This window comes from Barbus barbus (genome assembly GCF_936440315.1).
Source record: "Barbus barbus genome assembly, chromosome: 49".
Lineage (NCBI taxonomy): Eukaryota > Metazoa > Chordata > Actinopteri > Cypriniformes > Cyprinidae > Barbus > Barbus barbus.
In genome coordinates, this window is record NC_136727.1 from 8227943 (window position 1) to 8244132 (window position 16190).

At 34.3% G+C, this 16190-nt stretch overlaps 1 protein-coding gene across 1 annotated transcript in view; it reads right to left on the reverse strand.

Annotated features, from left to right (window-relative positions):
* LOC306867723 (low-density lipoprotein receptor-related protein 1B-like) overlaps nucleotides 1-16190 on the reverse strand; it is a gene marked incomplete at its 5' end in the record, with an annotated part of 282208 nt that overhangs the window by 13239 nt on the left and 252779 nt on the right. The window contains 10 exons of the mRNA XM_079413559.1: nucleotides 213-387; nucleotides 666-827; nucleotides 4399-4563; nucleotides 5266-5391; nucleotides 10884-11057; nucleotides 13128-13244; nucleotides 13993-14099; nucleotides 14171-14394; nucleotides 14569-14810; nucleotides 15620-15739. Coding sequence (XP_079269685.1) covers nucleotides 213-387; nucleotides 666-827; nucleotides 4399-4563; nucleotides 5266-5391; nucleotides 10884-11057; nucleotides 13128-13244; nucleotides 13993-14099; nucleotides 14171-14394; nucleotides 14569-14810; nucleotides 15620-15739 — 1612 coding nt within the window. The remainder of the gene's footprint in view (nucleotides 1-212; nucleotides 388-665; nucleotides 828-4398; nucleotides 4564-5265; nucleotides 5392-10883; nucleotides 11058-13127; nucleotides 13245-13992; nucleotides 14100-14170; nucleotides 14395-14568; nucleotides 14811-15619; nucleotides 15740-16190) is intronic.

Genomic DNA, 16190 nt, shown 5'->3' on the forward strand with positions numbered 1-16190 from the left:
AACATATTTTTCTTATATACATGTGTGTGTATTTATATATACACATTATAAATATGTAAACAAAAGCTTTTGTTTTGGATGCGATTAATCACAATGAATTGTTTGACAGCACTAATTTCCGCACTTATTTTATATTTACATTTAGATATATTGCATAATATTATATAATGAATTAGTGCTAAACTGCTAATGTCACTTTACTGAATACACACTTGCAGACGACGTCTCCAGTCTCTTCGTCTACGATACACGGGGCCCCTCGGCAGCGAAGACACCGGTCCGTCTCACATTTCGGCCCCTCGTAGCGCGTGGGACACACACACTCCACGTGTCCCGAGCCGGACAGTGTGCAGCCTTTGGAGTTCACACAATAATGGTGACAAATATCTGCCATCAGACAGAAAGAAAGATGATTATTATGACTGATCTGAAGCAATGTATGCTAACTTCCTGTCATAACTTACCGCTTCACAGCATCTACATTTTTTTGGACCTCAAGTACTTGAAGTGTCGAAATGGTTGCAAAGTTTAACTAAGCTAAGAGTGTGATACTCTGCATAAGCAGCCGACTGAACAGGCCTATGATGCTTAAATAGTGCACTAGATATCAGAACTGAGCTAATGAATGCAAAAAAAGGTGGTTCATGAAACAGACTGGTACTCACGGTAAAGACAGCGTTCTCCGGTGTATTCTGCCAGACAGTGGCACACAGGTTGGTTCCCCAGGGTCATGTCACACGTGCCTCCGTTCAGACAGTAACCGTCACAAACACGCTTCTCACACAGAGGACCAGTGAAACCCAGAGCGCAGTGACACGTGGGCTTTCCTGTAAAAAATACACATTCTTTTAGTGACTCTAAGCATGACTGGATCATTTTTATGCAATACCCTTTTTAATTTAAATTTAATTTATTTATTTTTTCATTTAATTTGACCTGAATATATTTGCCCTGCTCATGATAAACTGAGAAGGTCATAACTGAGAACTAAAATGAAACTGTAGGACCCAAAAATATGACAAATATTGTGTTGTTAAAAATACTAATAGTAAAAGACTAAAATAACAAAAATATAAAACTAAGTGCATTCTAAAAAATTAATTCATGCTAAATAGAAATAATAAAAAAAATATCCAAGACACAAAAGCACAAAAAATTACTAAACTTAAACTAAAATTAAAATAAATTAAACCTAAATAAAAATATTTAAAATGTATAAAAACAACAAAACTAATAATTACTAAAACAGACTAAAATTAAAATGAAACTGAAAATCTAAAAAAAAAACTAAATAAAAATAAATGCAAAATTAAAAATAAATTAATACTAAATATCAATAAAATAACAAAAGCACATAAAATTACTAAAACTAAAATTAAAAAGTTAAAGCTAATAGAAATATTAAAAAAAGTTATAAAAACAACAATTACTGGAAATATAAAAATAAAAATAAATAAATGCAAAACAAAAAATAAAAATAAATAATTATTATAGTATGTAAATAATACTGCAATATCAATTTCTTTAAACGAAAAAGAAAAAAATCTTACTGACCATAAACTTTTAAACATATAATTAACTTTTTTTAGTGGTGTTTCAGTGAGGAAAATTATTGCGACAAAATAGTAGAAACAGGACAGAAAATGATTTATAAAGCTAACCAGAAATATTTACAAATAGTAATAATTCCAATAGAAAAAACCCTAACCTTAACTCATAACAACTGCTAAAACGTAAATTAAAATGAAACCTGAAAATATAAAAATAATTCAAAATAACTGCCTGTGCAGTGCAGTGTAACTGACATAAAAAACAAACAACAAAAACAATAACATCCTTGATAGTACAGTACTTCATTTGCAGGCTAATACTGCAAATCACAGTGATCTATGCTAGTCTTTGCTTTCTTAGCCACACAATGTGATTATCCGAGTTACTACTATGACAGTGTCATGGTGTTCTAGCGGGGATTTGCGTGACAGTACATCTGTTGGGCATTGATTTTGCACGTTCAACACACACTCAAAGCCAAGGGATCTTCATTCTACTGTTGGTGGTCCATCTGCCAGCTGGTGCAAATGACAGTTTTAACGCAAAGACACCAACAGAAACAATTCCTGACTGTTTCTCAGACGTTATCGCGCTCCAAATGATTTCCATCCAGACTTTGGTTCCTGCCAAAATATCCTTCACAATAAAATGGCTAAACAGGGAGTGATTTGCACAACACCTTCCTGAAACTTTCACACTGATATATTTTTCATAGAGGTTGCGATAACAAATGGGCAAAGCAACGTCTGGTGTCTTCTCATGTGCTTGAACAGCCAATAACAAACAGAGAGTGAGTGAACATGACGCTGCACTTTTGGGAAACAGGCTGTCGGCAGTTGGCATACATGCGTCAGGGGAATTTCAATAACGTTTGTTAGCTGGAATAATTACCAACTATTTAATTACCTGTCCAAAACCCTGACGTCCATGTGTACGCAGTCTTTCAGTCAGGTATATTAAAGGAATAGGGAATATTCTGTCATTAATTACTCACCCTCATGTCTTCGGAACACAAATTAAGATATTTTTGATGAAATCCGAGAGCTTTCTGACCTTGCATAGACTGCAACACAACTGACACGTTCAAGGCCAGAAAGGTAGTAAGGACATTATTAAAATAGTCCATGTGACATCAGTGATTCAAACTTAATTTAATGAAGCTACGAGAATACTATTTGTATGCAAAGAAAACAAAAATAATGACTTTATTGAACAATTTCTTCTCTTCAGTGTCAGTCTTCGATGCACGTTCAACATGATGGTGAGTAATTAATGACAGAATTTTCATTTTTTGGTGAACTATACCTTTAAGGAATGGAAATCCTGTCATTATTCACCCACAGTCATAATATTCCAGACCAATTTCTTTTTTTATTATTCCGGTAAAACAAAAAAGTAGACATTTAGCTGCATGTTCATGCTCCTCTTTTTACATATGAAAATTATATATTTTTATTTATACATTTCTATACATGTTAATATTTTTTTACTTATAATAATTTAAAATAACAATATTTTAGATGTATTAAGAACATTCTTTAGTCTAGTAGAAACAGGACATAAAATTATTTTGGATAATGAGATATATTTATTTCTTTTCTGTATGATAATAATATGTTTTTATTTACATATCGCTATATATTTTTATTTTTAATAATTTAAAATAACAGTATTTTAGATATATTAAGACAATTCTCTAGTCTAGTAGAAACAGGACAAAAAAGTATTTTAGATAATGAGACATTTATTTATTTGAATACTTATATTCTTTTATTTATAATTTATTTATAATTTCAATTACTGTTATTTAATAAAATTATAATATCTCTTTACAGTAAGAACTATACAAATTTTATTATAAAATATATATTATATATATATATTTTTTTTTCCCATAATAAAATACTTTTAAATGAAAGTAAATGACCATTTTAAGTTCTAAAAAATCAGTTGTTGGCATTACTCATACACTATAATATGGCTTCAGAAGACTTGTAATATAGCGCACAAGTCAAATGAGCCACTTCAATTCATTTTTGGAGCCAACAACTCTTGATCACCATTTACTTTCATTACATGGAAAAGAGCAGCATGAGCATTCTGCTAAAGTTCTCTTTTTGTGTTTCGCAGGGAAAAGAATGTCATACGTTTTTGGAATGACATCAGAATGAGTAAATGCTGACAGAACTGTAATTTTTGTGGTTTATTTCTTAAGAAAAAGCTATTACTGAGTCAAATGTCTATAAGAGCAATGCCCACATTCAGCAAATATGGGTTAATTTGGTGCTTATAATATGAAACCTCACAATATGCTTGCTTGTTTCTCATTTCACACTATTCAGAGAACTCAGGATGACCTGAAACAACCCAAGGCAGCACAGGTGCTGTATATTTCTGCTGCATTTCTTCACTGAATAGACAGAAAGCAAAAAGACTGAGAAATCCCCCCTGAATCAGATGTCTGCCTGTGGCTTACTTTGAATTCTGAGAGCAAACGAGGTGAGAAGAAAACCATGTTTGTTCCTGATCGTTTTGTGAACGTTTCTGCACAATACAAGATTCTGATCATAAAATATGAATTGCTACATTTTAAAACAAAACGAGAGATAAAATAAAACCTGAAGCAATTCAATATTTATGTGTAGAACAGTATTTATTTTGTATGTGTGTGTGTGTCAATTACGCAACAAATAAGAATTTTGATAAGAACGTTTTTTTTTAAATAGTTAGTGTACTTGTTTACCATAAAATGAAGGACATACATAAGTTGAAACATGAGAAGAAAGGAGGCATAACAATATTCAAGATACAAACGATGTCCAGTTGCAGATGGGAAATAGCGCCCACCTAATGGAGATCCTATGCAAGTGCCTCCGTTGAGGCAGTAGTCCTTACAATGGCTGATCTCACATCGCTCCCCGGAGTAATTCGGCCAGCAGAAGCAGCGCGATTCCCCTCGTTCATTGGTGATACAGCGACCTCCGTTCTCACAGGCCGGATGACAAAGATCTCCTAAAACATAAATCCTTTATTATTAAGTTTACAAATAAAAATGCAGAACGTTATTGCGATAACTGGACATTTTTAGAATGACCTTTTTTGAAAATATATTTATTTATTTAATAATTTGTGTGTGGGGGGGCGTACTTTTTATATTTATTTAGATTTTTCAACTATTTGATGCATGAAAAAATGTATCTGCAAGTTACATTTTGATTTGAGATTTCAGTCTTAACATTTATTTTTTTTGTATCAAAAATGTATAGTTATGTTGTTATATACATTTTGCTTGTTTCTAACATGCAAGTTTTATATCTTGTTTTGCCTAATTCATTATATATATTGATACATTTTAGAATGTATAAATAAACAGTCCATTAATTATTGAATGGTTTTAGGCTACATCTGATTCCCATTTCTAGGGTGCTCTAAGGTGGTTCAAAGATACAGAAGGCTCGCCTTAGCACGCACCGCTACTCAAATAAGTCATCCACTCTGACTGAATCAATGCTAGCAACACAATCGCTGTCTTTTTTAGCACACGGGCTTCAGGTGTATTGCTTGTGTGGGCAAAGGGCCCAGAATAGTAAACACTTCAGTCAAAATCACTCAAGTGAAACATTTGAGTTTGACATGCCGGGGCCTCTCAGGATCACGCTGGCGCTCTGTTAGTGATGTAAGAGCATCCTGCTGAGCGCGTTTTGACAGATGTACCTGAGATGTTGGTGTCCGTGCAGGTCCTGTTCAGCAGAATTTTCCCCTCAGGACACACACATCTGGCCCCGCTGGGGTTCAGGAGGCAAAGGAAAGCGCAATTCATCTTTGCACATGGGTTGGACACTGAGAGAGAGAGGAAGAGAAGAGAAAATGAACATAAAATGGGATTTTTTCTAATGGTTCATTAGGATAGATCATGTAGAGACACAGATTAAAAAATCTGTTGAAACTGAAAATGTAAATAAAAGAAAATATTTAGTTAAATTGTTAAAATAAAAATAATACAAATAAACCTGTTTAAAATTGTGCATTCCAGTAGATGTATTCCAATATATACACATATATACATACACACACACATACACATATATATGTATATACACTGGCCACTTTATTAGGTACACCTGTTCAATTGCTTGGTAACACAAATTGCTAATCAGCCAATCACACGGCAGCAACTCAATACATTTCTGCATCTAGATGTGGTGAAGATGACTTGCTGAAGCTCAAACCGAGCATCAGAATGGGGAAGAAAGGGGATTTAAGTGACTTTGAACGTGGAATGGTTGTTGGTGCCAGACGGGCTGGTCTGAGTATTTCAAAAACTGCTGATCTATTGGGATTTTAACGCACAACCATCTCTCGGGTTTACAGAGAATGGTCCGAAAAAAAGAAAATATCCAGTGAGCGGCAGTTGTGTGGACGATAATGCCTTGTTGATGTCAGAGGTCAGAGGAGAATGGGCAGACTGGTTAGAGATGATAGAAAGGCAACAGTAACTCACTCGTTACAACCAAGGTATGCAGAATACCATCTCTGAACGCATAACACGTCGAACCCTGAAGCAGATGGGCTACAGTAGCAGAAGACCACACCAGTTGCTGCTCCTGTCAGCTAAGAACAGGAAACGGAGGCTACAATTTGTCGATAATAGAAGATTGGAAAAATGTTGCCTGGTCTGATGAGTCTCGATTTCTGCTGCGACATTAAGAACAACATGAAAGCATGGATCCATCCTGTCTTGTCTCAACGGTTCAGTGGAGTGGGGGATATTTTCTTGGAACACTTTGGGCCCCTTAGTACCAATTGAGCATCGTTTAAACGCCACAGCCTACCTGAGTATTGTTGCTGACCATGTCCATCCCTTTATGACTACAGTGTACCCATCTTCTGATGGATACTTCCAGCAGGATAATGCACCATGTCACAAAGCTCAAATCATCTCAGACTGGTTTCTTGAACACGACAATTAATTCACTTTACTCAAATGGCCTCCACAGTCACCAAAGTGTACCTAATAAAGTGGCCAGTGAATGTATATACATGCACAGCATATTTATAAAGCAGTTTTAACTCATGGGTGACACACTAAAAAGGAAGAGGCACACTAAAAAAGAGAGGAAGAGAAGAGGAAATGAACATGCATGGAATAATGTTTTAACACATTAAGCCATATTAAGTGTTTATGGTTATCTATGGGGGAAAATGCTTAACGAGAAGCTTTGTGCATTGAGTTCATATTCTACTGTTCTGTAGCCACGGATTTGCAGGTCTTGTTTTTTTCTCCTACAGATGACTTGCAGGACCCTGTTCGTTATTGTACTAAATTAGTTTTAATCGGTTAACAGCAACTTGTCTCCATTGGACACGATTCGCGTCGAATGCAAGTGATGTTGCAGGTACCGGAAAGTGCAAGCGGCGATTGCAAGTGACATTGTAATTTTGTTTCTTTTTTCTTGTCTTCACCACCTGGCTACTGTTGTAAAATGTTGAGAGAGTCAAACAAAAAAAAAATTAATCAACAAATAGAACAAAATAACAAATAAAAAAGACTGCAAGTGACGTCACTCGTGGAAGTGCAAGTGTCTGAGAGTGCAGGTCTGAGAGTGCAAGTACTGATAGTGTAAGTGCAAGTCTGCAGCCAGACCCTTCTCAAATATTTAGTTAAATTGTTACAACAAAACAAAATGACAACAAAAAACAAAATTAAACCAGTAAAACAGATAAATATGGCTAAATCCATTTATATGCTGATGACGCCAATTATTTATACAGTTGCACAGTCTATGAATAAAGCCATAGAGCTGTTACAATACTCCTTTCGATCACTGCAATTTTCATTCATAAAACTGAAATTGGTTTTAAATGCAAACAAAACTAAATATATGGTTTTTACTTGTTGTCGTACCAAAATAACGGTTCCACCTATTCTAACTTTGGAAGGGGACTGTATTGAAAGAGTAAATAGTTATAAAATACTTGGTCATATGGCTTGATGAACGGTTGGGTTTTAATATTCATATTGAAAATCTTTTAAAAAAGCTCAGACCTAAATTGGGCTTTCTCTTTCGTATTAAGAAGTGTTTTCCTTTTGAAGCAAAAAAAAAAAAAAAAAAGAATTATCCAAATAAAAAAGTTGTTTCCTTTCAGTGTTGGACTATGGTGATGTGGTTTATATGCATGCAAACCTATCCTTATTAAAGAAGTTAGATAGAATCTATCATGCTGTAATATGATTTGTGACAAATACATCCTCACGTTCCCATCACTGTATTTTGTACAAAATGGTTGGTTGGTCCTCCTTGTACCAAAGGAGAAAAATGCATATGCTACTATTTACTGCCAAGGCTTTATTAGGTAAACTGACAACTTCTATTTGTAATCTCTTATCATATTATACTTTTAATTATAGCACTAGAAACTCTTATAAATTACATTTGACTGTTCCTAGAGTATATTCGGAGTTTGGCAAAACTGCCTTTTCCCTCCTATGGGCCTAGGCTATGGGATGAAATGCAGAATGTTATGATGTTAGAAACAATTCCATCTCTAAATACTTCTAGAAACCTTTTTAGAGCTCTATCTGGAAGAAATGTTCTATGTATTTATTTATTTATTTTTTATATGATGTTGGATGATATTTTTTTATTCTTTACTATTTTTCTTGTTTTATGTGTCTGATCTGTATGTGAAACTTTCTGTACTGCCATTTTGAACAGGACTCCCTGGTCAAAATGGTCAACCTGCCACAGGACTTACTGAAACTGTTCTACTCCGCCATCATTGAATCCATCCTCTGCACTTCTATAACTGTCTGGTTCAGCTCAGCTACCAAATCTGACCTCAGAAGACTACGGAGGGTAGTCCGGACTGCTGAGCGAATCATTGGTACAACCCTCCCCACTCTCCAAGAACTGTACTTATCCAGAGTGAGCAAAAGGGCTGGTAAAATCACTCTGGACCCCTCACATCCAGCACACTCCCTCTTTGAACTGTTACCGTCTGGTCGACGCTACAGAGCTCTGTGCACCAGAACGACCAGACACAGGAACAGTTTCTTCCCTCAGGCAATCCATCTCATGAACACTCAACAATAAACATGGAACAGACAACTATAATACATTATCCATTCACCACGCTCACTTATTTTATCTTTATTTTCTCATTTCTAATTTGCACATACTTGACCTGTACATACATAGTTGTCTATATTATATATTGTGTTTTTGCTGCTTTGTACATTGCCTTTTGGTTAATTGTTGTTGTTATTTTATTATCTGTGTCCTGTCCTGTTACTGTCTTTCTGTTGCAGTGTGGAGCTTCTGTCACTACAACAAATTCCTTGTATGTGTAAACATACTTGGCCAATAAAGCTCATTCTGATTCTTCTGATTCTAGATGAGATCTATAGCTCAATGGGACAATTCTTGGTAAAATAAAGGATAATAATAATAAATAAAAACAAAACAAAAAAAAACATCAGTGGATCTTCAGTGTAGCAAAACATTTAGCTAAATTATGAAAATTATGCTAAATTATATAAAATAAAACAAATAATTAAATGCCAACAAACGTAGCAAAATTGTAATTATAAAAGGGGTCATTTGAATATTGTCATAAAGGGACAGTAGAAAAACAGGCTGTTTAATTCTAAGGGCAGAGAGAGTAAAAATGGTCTAAATTACAGGGCAGAAAACATTACACGTGGAGATCAGAGAAACATTACAAGCAGAACATTGTGTCTTTCATACCGCCAGCATAATGTTCGCCAGAAAGATAAAACTATCCTAGCATATAACAAACTATCAATCTAAAAGCTTTTAGTAGGTGGTGTAATGTGTGCATGTAAGAGATATTATTTGTTTGTTTGTCTTTTTTTTTTTTTTTTAGCTTTTGCAGGTTGTTTTGAAGAGCATCTTCAATAAAGCTTTGCCGTGTAAAAGCACATCAGGGAGCGATGACACTTCCCATTACACCAGCACAAAGACAAACAACACAGGCTAAGATCCCTCCATCCCTCCTTCTTTATATCGGAGAGAGAAAGATCAGTGAAGGATAAGAGGAGAGAGTACAGTGAAAAATCGTAATGGAAGGAAGAGGAATGAAAACACACATAAAGAGAGTAAAGGATAAATGGGAGCAGGGTCACACTGGTTGCAAAAGAGGGAAGCAAACTAGAAAGACTCCAGAATATAAATCCAAAGCTGCTATCAGAATGGATAAAACTGACAAAAAGAAAGGAACGTTTATAACAAATTACAATTTTCAATGAGCAAATGTAGAATGGAGCTGCACTTTTTTTTTTCTCAAATAAAATAATTTTTTTACATGTATATAAATAATTGTATTTGGTAATAGACCTACTCTGATTAATATATAAATTAAATGTATATTATACGTAACAGTTCCTGTTTACAAATGTTTCATTTTATATATATATATATATATATATACACACATACTGTACATCACATGATCAAACGATTAATCGCATTCAAAATAAAAGTTTTTGTTTACATAATGTGTGTCTACTGTGTATATTTATGTATATATAAATGCACACATATGCATGTAAATATCTCATTTACATATGCACAAGAATGTGTCTGCATATGCACAGAAATTTGAATTCTTAAGATGTTTAATATTTATCAGTACATTTATTGTTATGTAAATACTACATAACTATTTTATGTATTTTTTATTTTATTTTACAATACAAAAGTGCACTACAAAATTGTGCAAAATAAGACCAGAGACATTTATTCAGAATATAAGTAGGGCCAGATTTTCATTTCATTTCATGACTTCAAAACATCAGAGACTCCATATTTTCAATTGCTCTTTTACAAATCTAACAAAATACAACATTTCATTCATCTGATTAGAGTCCGTAATTGTGTAATAAAAATCATTTGACAGTAATATGTGACTGTAATAAGCACTAGCTGGCCGCAGACAAGAAGTCCAATCAGATTTCAACAATCTAAACATGAAATTAAACTCAGACGACTGCCAAGAAATCTCACACTGGAACGGTCCTCTGGAAGATGCACAACCATAATGGTTTTAAAGGAAAATTTGATCAAAACAATTTAACTTCTGTAATATAATAACTCTAATGTCCTTCCAAACATGCATTTTTTACATTTCTGCTTATTATACTGTTTTGTTTTTATGATAAACAGAAGCTTAGCTTGTGTTTTCCAAGGAAAAACAAACTCATAAGGTTTTGGAACAACATGAGGGTGAGTAAATATTGACAAAAGTCTAATTTGTGGGTGAATTACCCCTTTAAATCATCCTTTTCAATTGAGAAACGTTTTGAGACTCACCCTCCTGTTGTTTGTACCGATGGAAGACCAAGATGCTGGATGCTCTCTCCACGCCCAGATGGAGCTTCTCAGCAGGCGACTTCCCATATTTATGAACCCTGAAGACGTTGTGCTTCATGCCGACCCCGTAGATGTAATCCTCAAAAAGGTCAATTCGGAAGGGTTGAGAAATTCCTGGAACGAAACCAAGTAAGTTTCTGTCGTTCATTCACACTGAATATATTTCATGTACGACTGTGAGAGGCATCCAGATTCAATAATGCAAAACAAAACAGCAATGTTATTTGAAAATGTCACAGAGTAGAAAAACACAATCCCTCTTAAGCTCAGGATAAAGAAAATTAAACTTTCCGAGGCCTAGAACTGAGAGAAAAACTAAAAAGCTCCAAAACCTAGCGAGTGGCTTATGTAGACAGCATTTTAAAGCATCATAAACACACTCCCTACATTCCAAAAAGCAGATGGCAAAAAATTATATTGTGCTCTAAGATATCCCATTTTGCACTGCATTTGGATTTTTTAATTAGCAAAGAAAGCAATTTCAGAATGCACTGCGATAAATCTAACAGAAAAATTTAATCCAAGATGGCAGATGAGTAGAGAGAAATTACTATTATACATTTCTCTCTTTCAATTATTATAAGTTCTAATAAAAAGTTAATATAAAAAATATAATTTTACTTCATATTTGTTTGTGCAGCATGTGTTTAAGCTTACTAGAGCAACTTTATTAGCAACATGCTGACAAGCACTTTGTATCACTTTGTTAGCAACATGCTAACAGCAAAACAAACAATCAAAACAAAAGGAAACAAAACAAATGAAAACAAAACACCAAACTAAACAATAAACCAACCAAAAAATGCACAAAATTAAACAAAACATCAAACTGTAACAAAAACAGAAACAAACAAAAATGAAACTAAACAAAAACATTTTCTGAAACATCAATGTTAAAGTAGCTACACTACACACAAAAAAAGTTGAGCCGACTTAAAATTAAGGCAACCAGCTTCAGCAGATTTTTGAGTTCTCTCAACTTATTTTTGTAGGAGATTCTTAACTTTTTGTTGTATAAACTTAAAACAACAAGTTGAGAAAACTCAAAAATCTGCTGAAGCTGGTTGCCTTAAAATTTTAAGTTGGCTCAACTTTTTTTTTTTTTTTTACAGTGTATCTAACTAATTTATTTAACTAATTAACAAAACAAATTGTTTATATAAAAATGGAATGGAATGGAATGTCATGAAGGCGGAATGATTTTGATGTTTATCTCAAATTAAATGAAGTGCTCATATTAAACACTAATATTATTAAAAATAATATAATTAATAATCTTGCAACATGCTTCAACATGCAAATTCTAGCTCAATCTTATCAAAAATTGAATATTTTCCAAAACATTCCCCTAACAAACACATATTTCTTGACCCCATTTTAGTTTGAAAACTCCGGGGTTGCATTTCAGTGTAAACAGACCAAAACAGAGACTTTTGAAAACAATGGCATGGCTGCCCACATTCGCTCTGAGTATTGATGACCGTGTAAACAATAACATCATGTGCATTATCGTACCCACAGATATGTATGGGTAGATTCCACATTCGACCTCTCCAAGCACATAGATGTGTCCGTCATCTAAATAATAGGGAATCTACCTATACATATCTATGGTTGTCCCTGCATGAATGGTCATGTGACATGCGTTTTCGGTTGTGTAGTGTAGAGATCGTTTTCTGAAAAGCAGCGGAAACGCCATTGTAAACGTTGATCGTTTTCATTCTAAAATGCTGTTTTAAAACGAAAACGCACTAGTGTAAACGGGGCCTTAGAAATATTTTAACATCATACTCCAGTCGTGTGTTGATTGTCTCATGGATGAATTTGTTGCAAAACCAGGCACTTCCTTCTAAGTTGGCTTAGAAAGTAGCTGTCTATGTCAGTAGCAGACAGTTAACTAGGTTTTGCAAGAGCTTTGGATTCAAATTCACCCTCAACTTTGATGCTTTCCCTAAAATAGCATTTTTCCAATCACAGTCTGTGAAGGAACCGAAATGGAAATCTGGTGAGTTTATATAAACTACACTCAGCTTAGCTTTAGCAGCTCTTCATGTTGGACTCAAGGGCTGGCCTGAGCTGAAGACGTTTGTGATGTTTTTTGGTTTTTTTGACGCACGTTGCAGGATAAAAAAAACTGGAGGATTATTCTGAATATCATACAATTTCCAACAAATGCAAACTCACCATCTCGACTGCTAGCAGCCACCAGCGAATCAGAGCCATCGAAACGGACGCTTCCGATCTGAGACAGCTCAGAGTCTGACCAGTACAGTCGCTGGTTGTAATAATCAATTGCAAGTCCTGAAAAGATATAGACAATTTTATTATGAAATTTTATTACCATACAATTGTATTACAATAATTTATTAGACATAATTATAAATGTATAAATTATGTATAAATTTGAAATATAAAAATATTACATAATACAATTAATAAAAATATAAAATAAAATGTTGATACTATAATATATTATTATTTTAAATATAATTATCATAATTAATACAAATATAAATAATAAAATGTTCATTATTGTATATACATCATTATACATAAATTGCAGTGACAATATTATTATATTATAATACATACTAATAAATACTATAACATTATAATACTGTAATTATTTATTTATTTAATTAATTTTTCTATTAATTAAATATGACTTTTCTTGGTCACATTAGGGAAAATCTTTGCAGTATATTTACTCATAAAAAACATAAATGTTTCTACTACCAGAAAACTCAAAAAATATTAGGCCTTTCCATTAAGAGTAGCAAGAATTTCACCTTGGAAAATTGTACATATGAAATAGTTTCACTCAAACTTTATATTTTATAATGGATTTCACTTTCAGATGACTGAAATGACTTTCTTACCGAGACGTTTTTGGTGCTTTACATTTTAAGTGACAGTGAAGTTATAGATATTGATACAAGATATTAAAATGCTCCCTTTTAGCATAACATTTGGCACATGCTTTTTGTGAGTCTATATTTTACACAACACAATATTTCTAAAAAGGATGACTGGCATGCAAGAATCTCACCTGTTGGTCTACGCAAGTTCCTCTCCAACAAAATGCGACGCAAGGACCCATCCATGGCGGCCTCTTCGATGTGAGAGTGGTCCCCAATCACAGTCCAGTAGACCATCCTAAAGAACGATAGAGGATATTATCCACATATCGCCTGATACAATAGTCAGGACTCAAATCAGACACTTACCCGCGTACAGGGTTAACAGTAATAGCGAAAGGTTCCCCGTCAATGTCTGTGATGAGCTGGGTGCAGTTGGGACCCCCCAGCTGTCCCACGTTGATGGAGTAGCGAAGTCTGCGCCAGTGTGCCGTATAGTAGCTGAACCAGTGCATTCGGGAGTGATCCGTCCAGTACAGGTTCCCTGTCACCCAATCGGCCGAGATGTCTCGGGGCCTCCGGAAGTCTGGACACTGAAAATATAGAGCGTAGTGAAGTTTCAAAACCGCCTTAGTAAGATGTTACCATACTAGTTTCTGTGGTTTCATGAGGAAAATATCAAAAAATTATTTAAAAGAAGTGTTAAAAAGTTAGAGGTTATGTAACGCAATTGACGATATCGGTCTTATTGGTTGTTATTGACTTACTATGACTCCACTGTTTGATGTGATTGGGCTCCTGTCCTGGAGTTCTTTGTAAAAAATGCCCCCAGGGTTAAACTGAGTGGCCCACACAAACTTGTGATGGTGAAATAGCACGTCCATGCTGATGATGCGAGCGCTGTCTGAGATTCGAGCCAGTTGTGTGTGTCCATGAGTTTGGTTGTACGGATACACAAAACTGCGGATTTCGGTGTCGTTGGCTACATAGAGGACCTGATCTTCTGGTCCTAAGCACAAAGATATATGTGTAAAACAAATTAAGTAAACAGATCAAATAAAAGTAAAGCAAGCCCAGGCAAAAACCAAAGCAAACAAACAAACAAATCAAAACACAGCAATGAACAAAAAAAACACCAGATAAAAACAAACCAACAGCACCCACCCCCCAAAAAATAAATCAAATAAAATACAAAAAAATAAAATAAAACAAAAATAAATAAAACATAAAAAACTAAGCAAAAAGTACATTTTAAAAAAGCATAAGAAAAGATGAAACAAACAAAAAAAGACAAAACCAAATCACCCCAAAGAATACAAGACAAAAACAAAGCAAAATGTGAAACAAAACAAAAGCAACAAAACAAAACATACCAAAAAAAGACAAAACCAAACCAAAAAAAGAGCAAAATCAAACAAAATTAAAGCCGACAAACAAAAAACTAAAACAAAGAAAAAAGCAAAAAATGCATCAAACAAAAAAGGAAAACAAAAGATGAAAAACAAAAAAGAGAAAAAAAATTTAAAATAAGAAAACCAAAACACCAGAAACAAACAAAAATAAATTAAACGCAACAAAAAAGCAAAACATACATTAAGCAAAAAGTGAAAAAGATAAAAAAGCAAAAAACTAAAAAATAAAACCATCAAACAAAAACAAACAAAATCAAAAATAAGACCAAACCCCAAAATAAAAAAAATAAAGAGATTTCTTTAATTATTAATATTCAAACAACAACTCAAGAAACCTGAAGTGTTTTGAATGAAAGCAACTAAACTAAAATTTGTAGAATTTGTTTGTATTCGTATATTCTTTTACCCTTTGTGATGCATTCCCCATCGATCTCCTTGAAGTTTCGGTCACAAGTGCACTTGTACGAGCCCTTGGTGTTGGTGCAGTACTGCGAGCAGCTTCCGAAGCGCAGACACTCGTTCACCTCTGAGGAAAGAGAGGAACACATCCATCCATCAGCCTCTCCCACACACTCTCCAGTGACATTTCTAACAGTGCTGCAGGGATGTCTCTCTGTTTGGGATTTCAGCTGAATCTCAGCTATCTGTGTTCAGCTCCTGCTGATTTCTGGACTTCCTGTTATGCTCAGTGAGATGACCCTGAAGCGACCGCTGACATACCTCCAACAGTTTAATGCCAGTGCTGGAACTGAATACAAAGAGACTTTTGCATTGTGGGCTTTGTACAAAAGACCTTTCATCCACCGGGATGCGCTAGGGGCAAATATTCACATTGTGTCTTTGCGTTTTATCACAAAATACCAAACCGAATGTCATTTATTTTCAACAAAAACAGCACTGGTTCATTAAATCATTAGGATATTAAGTAAAGATTATGTTCCATGAAGATATTTTGTAAATTTCCTAATGTAAATATA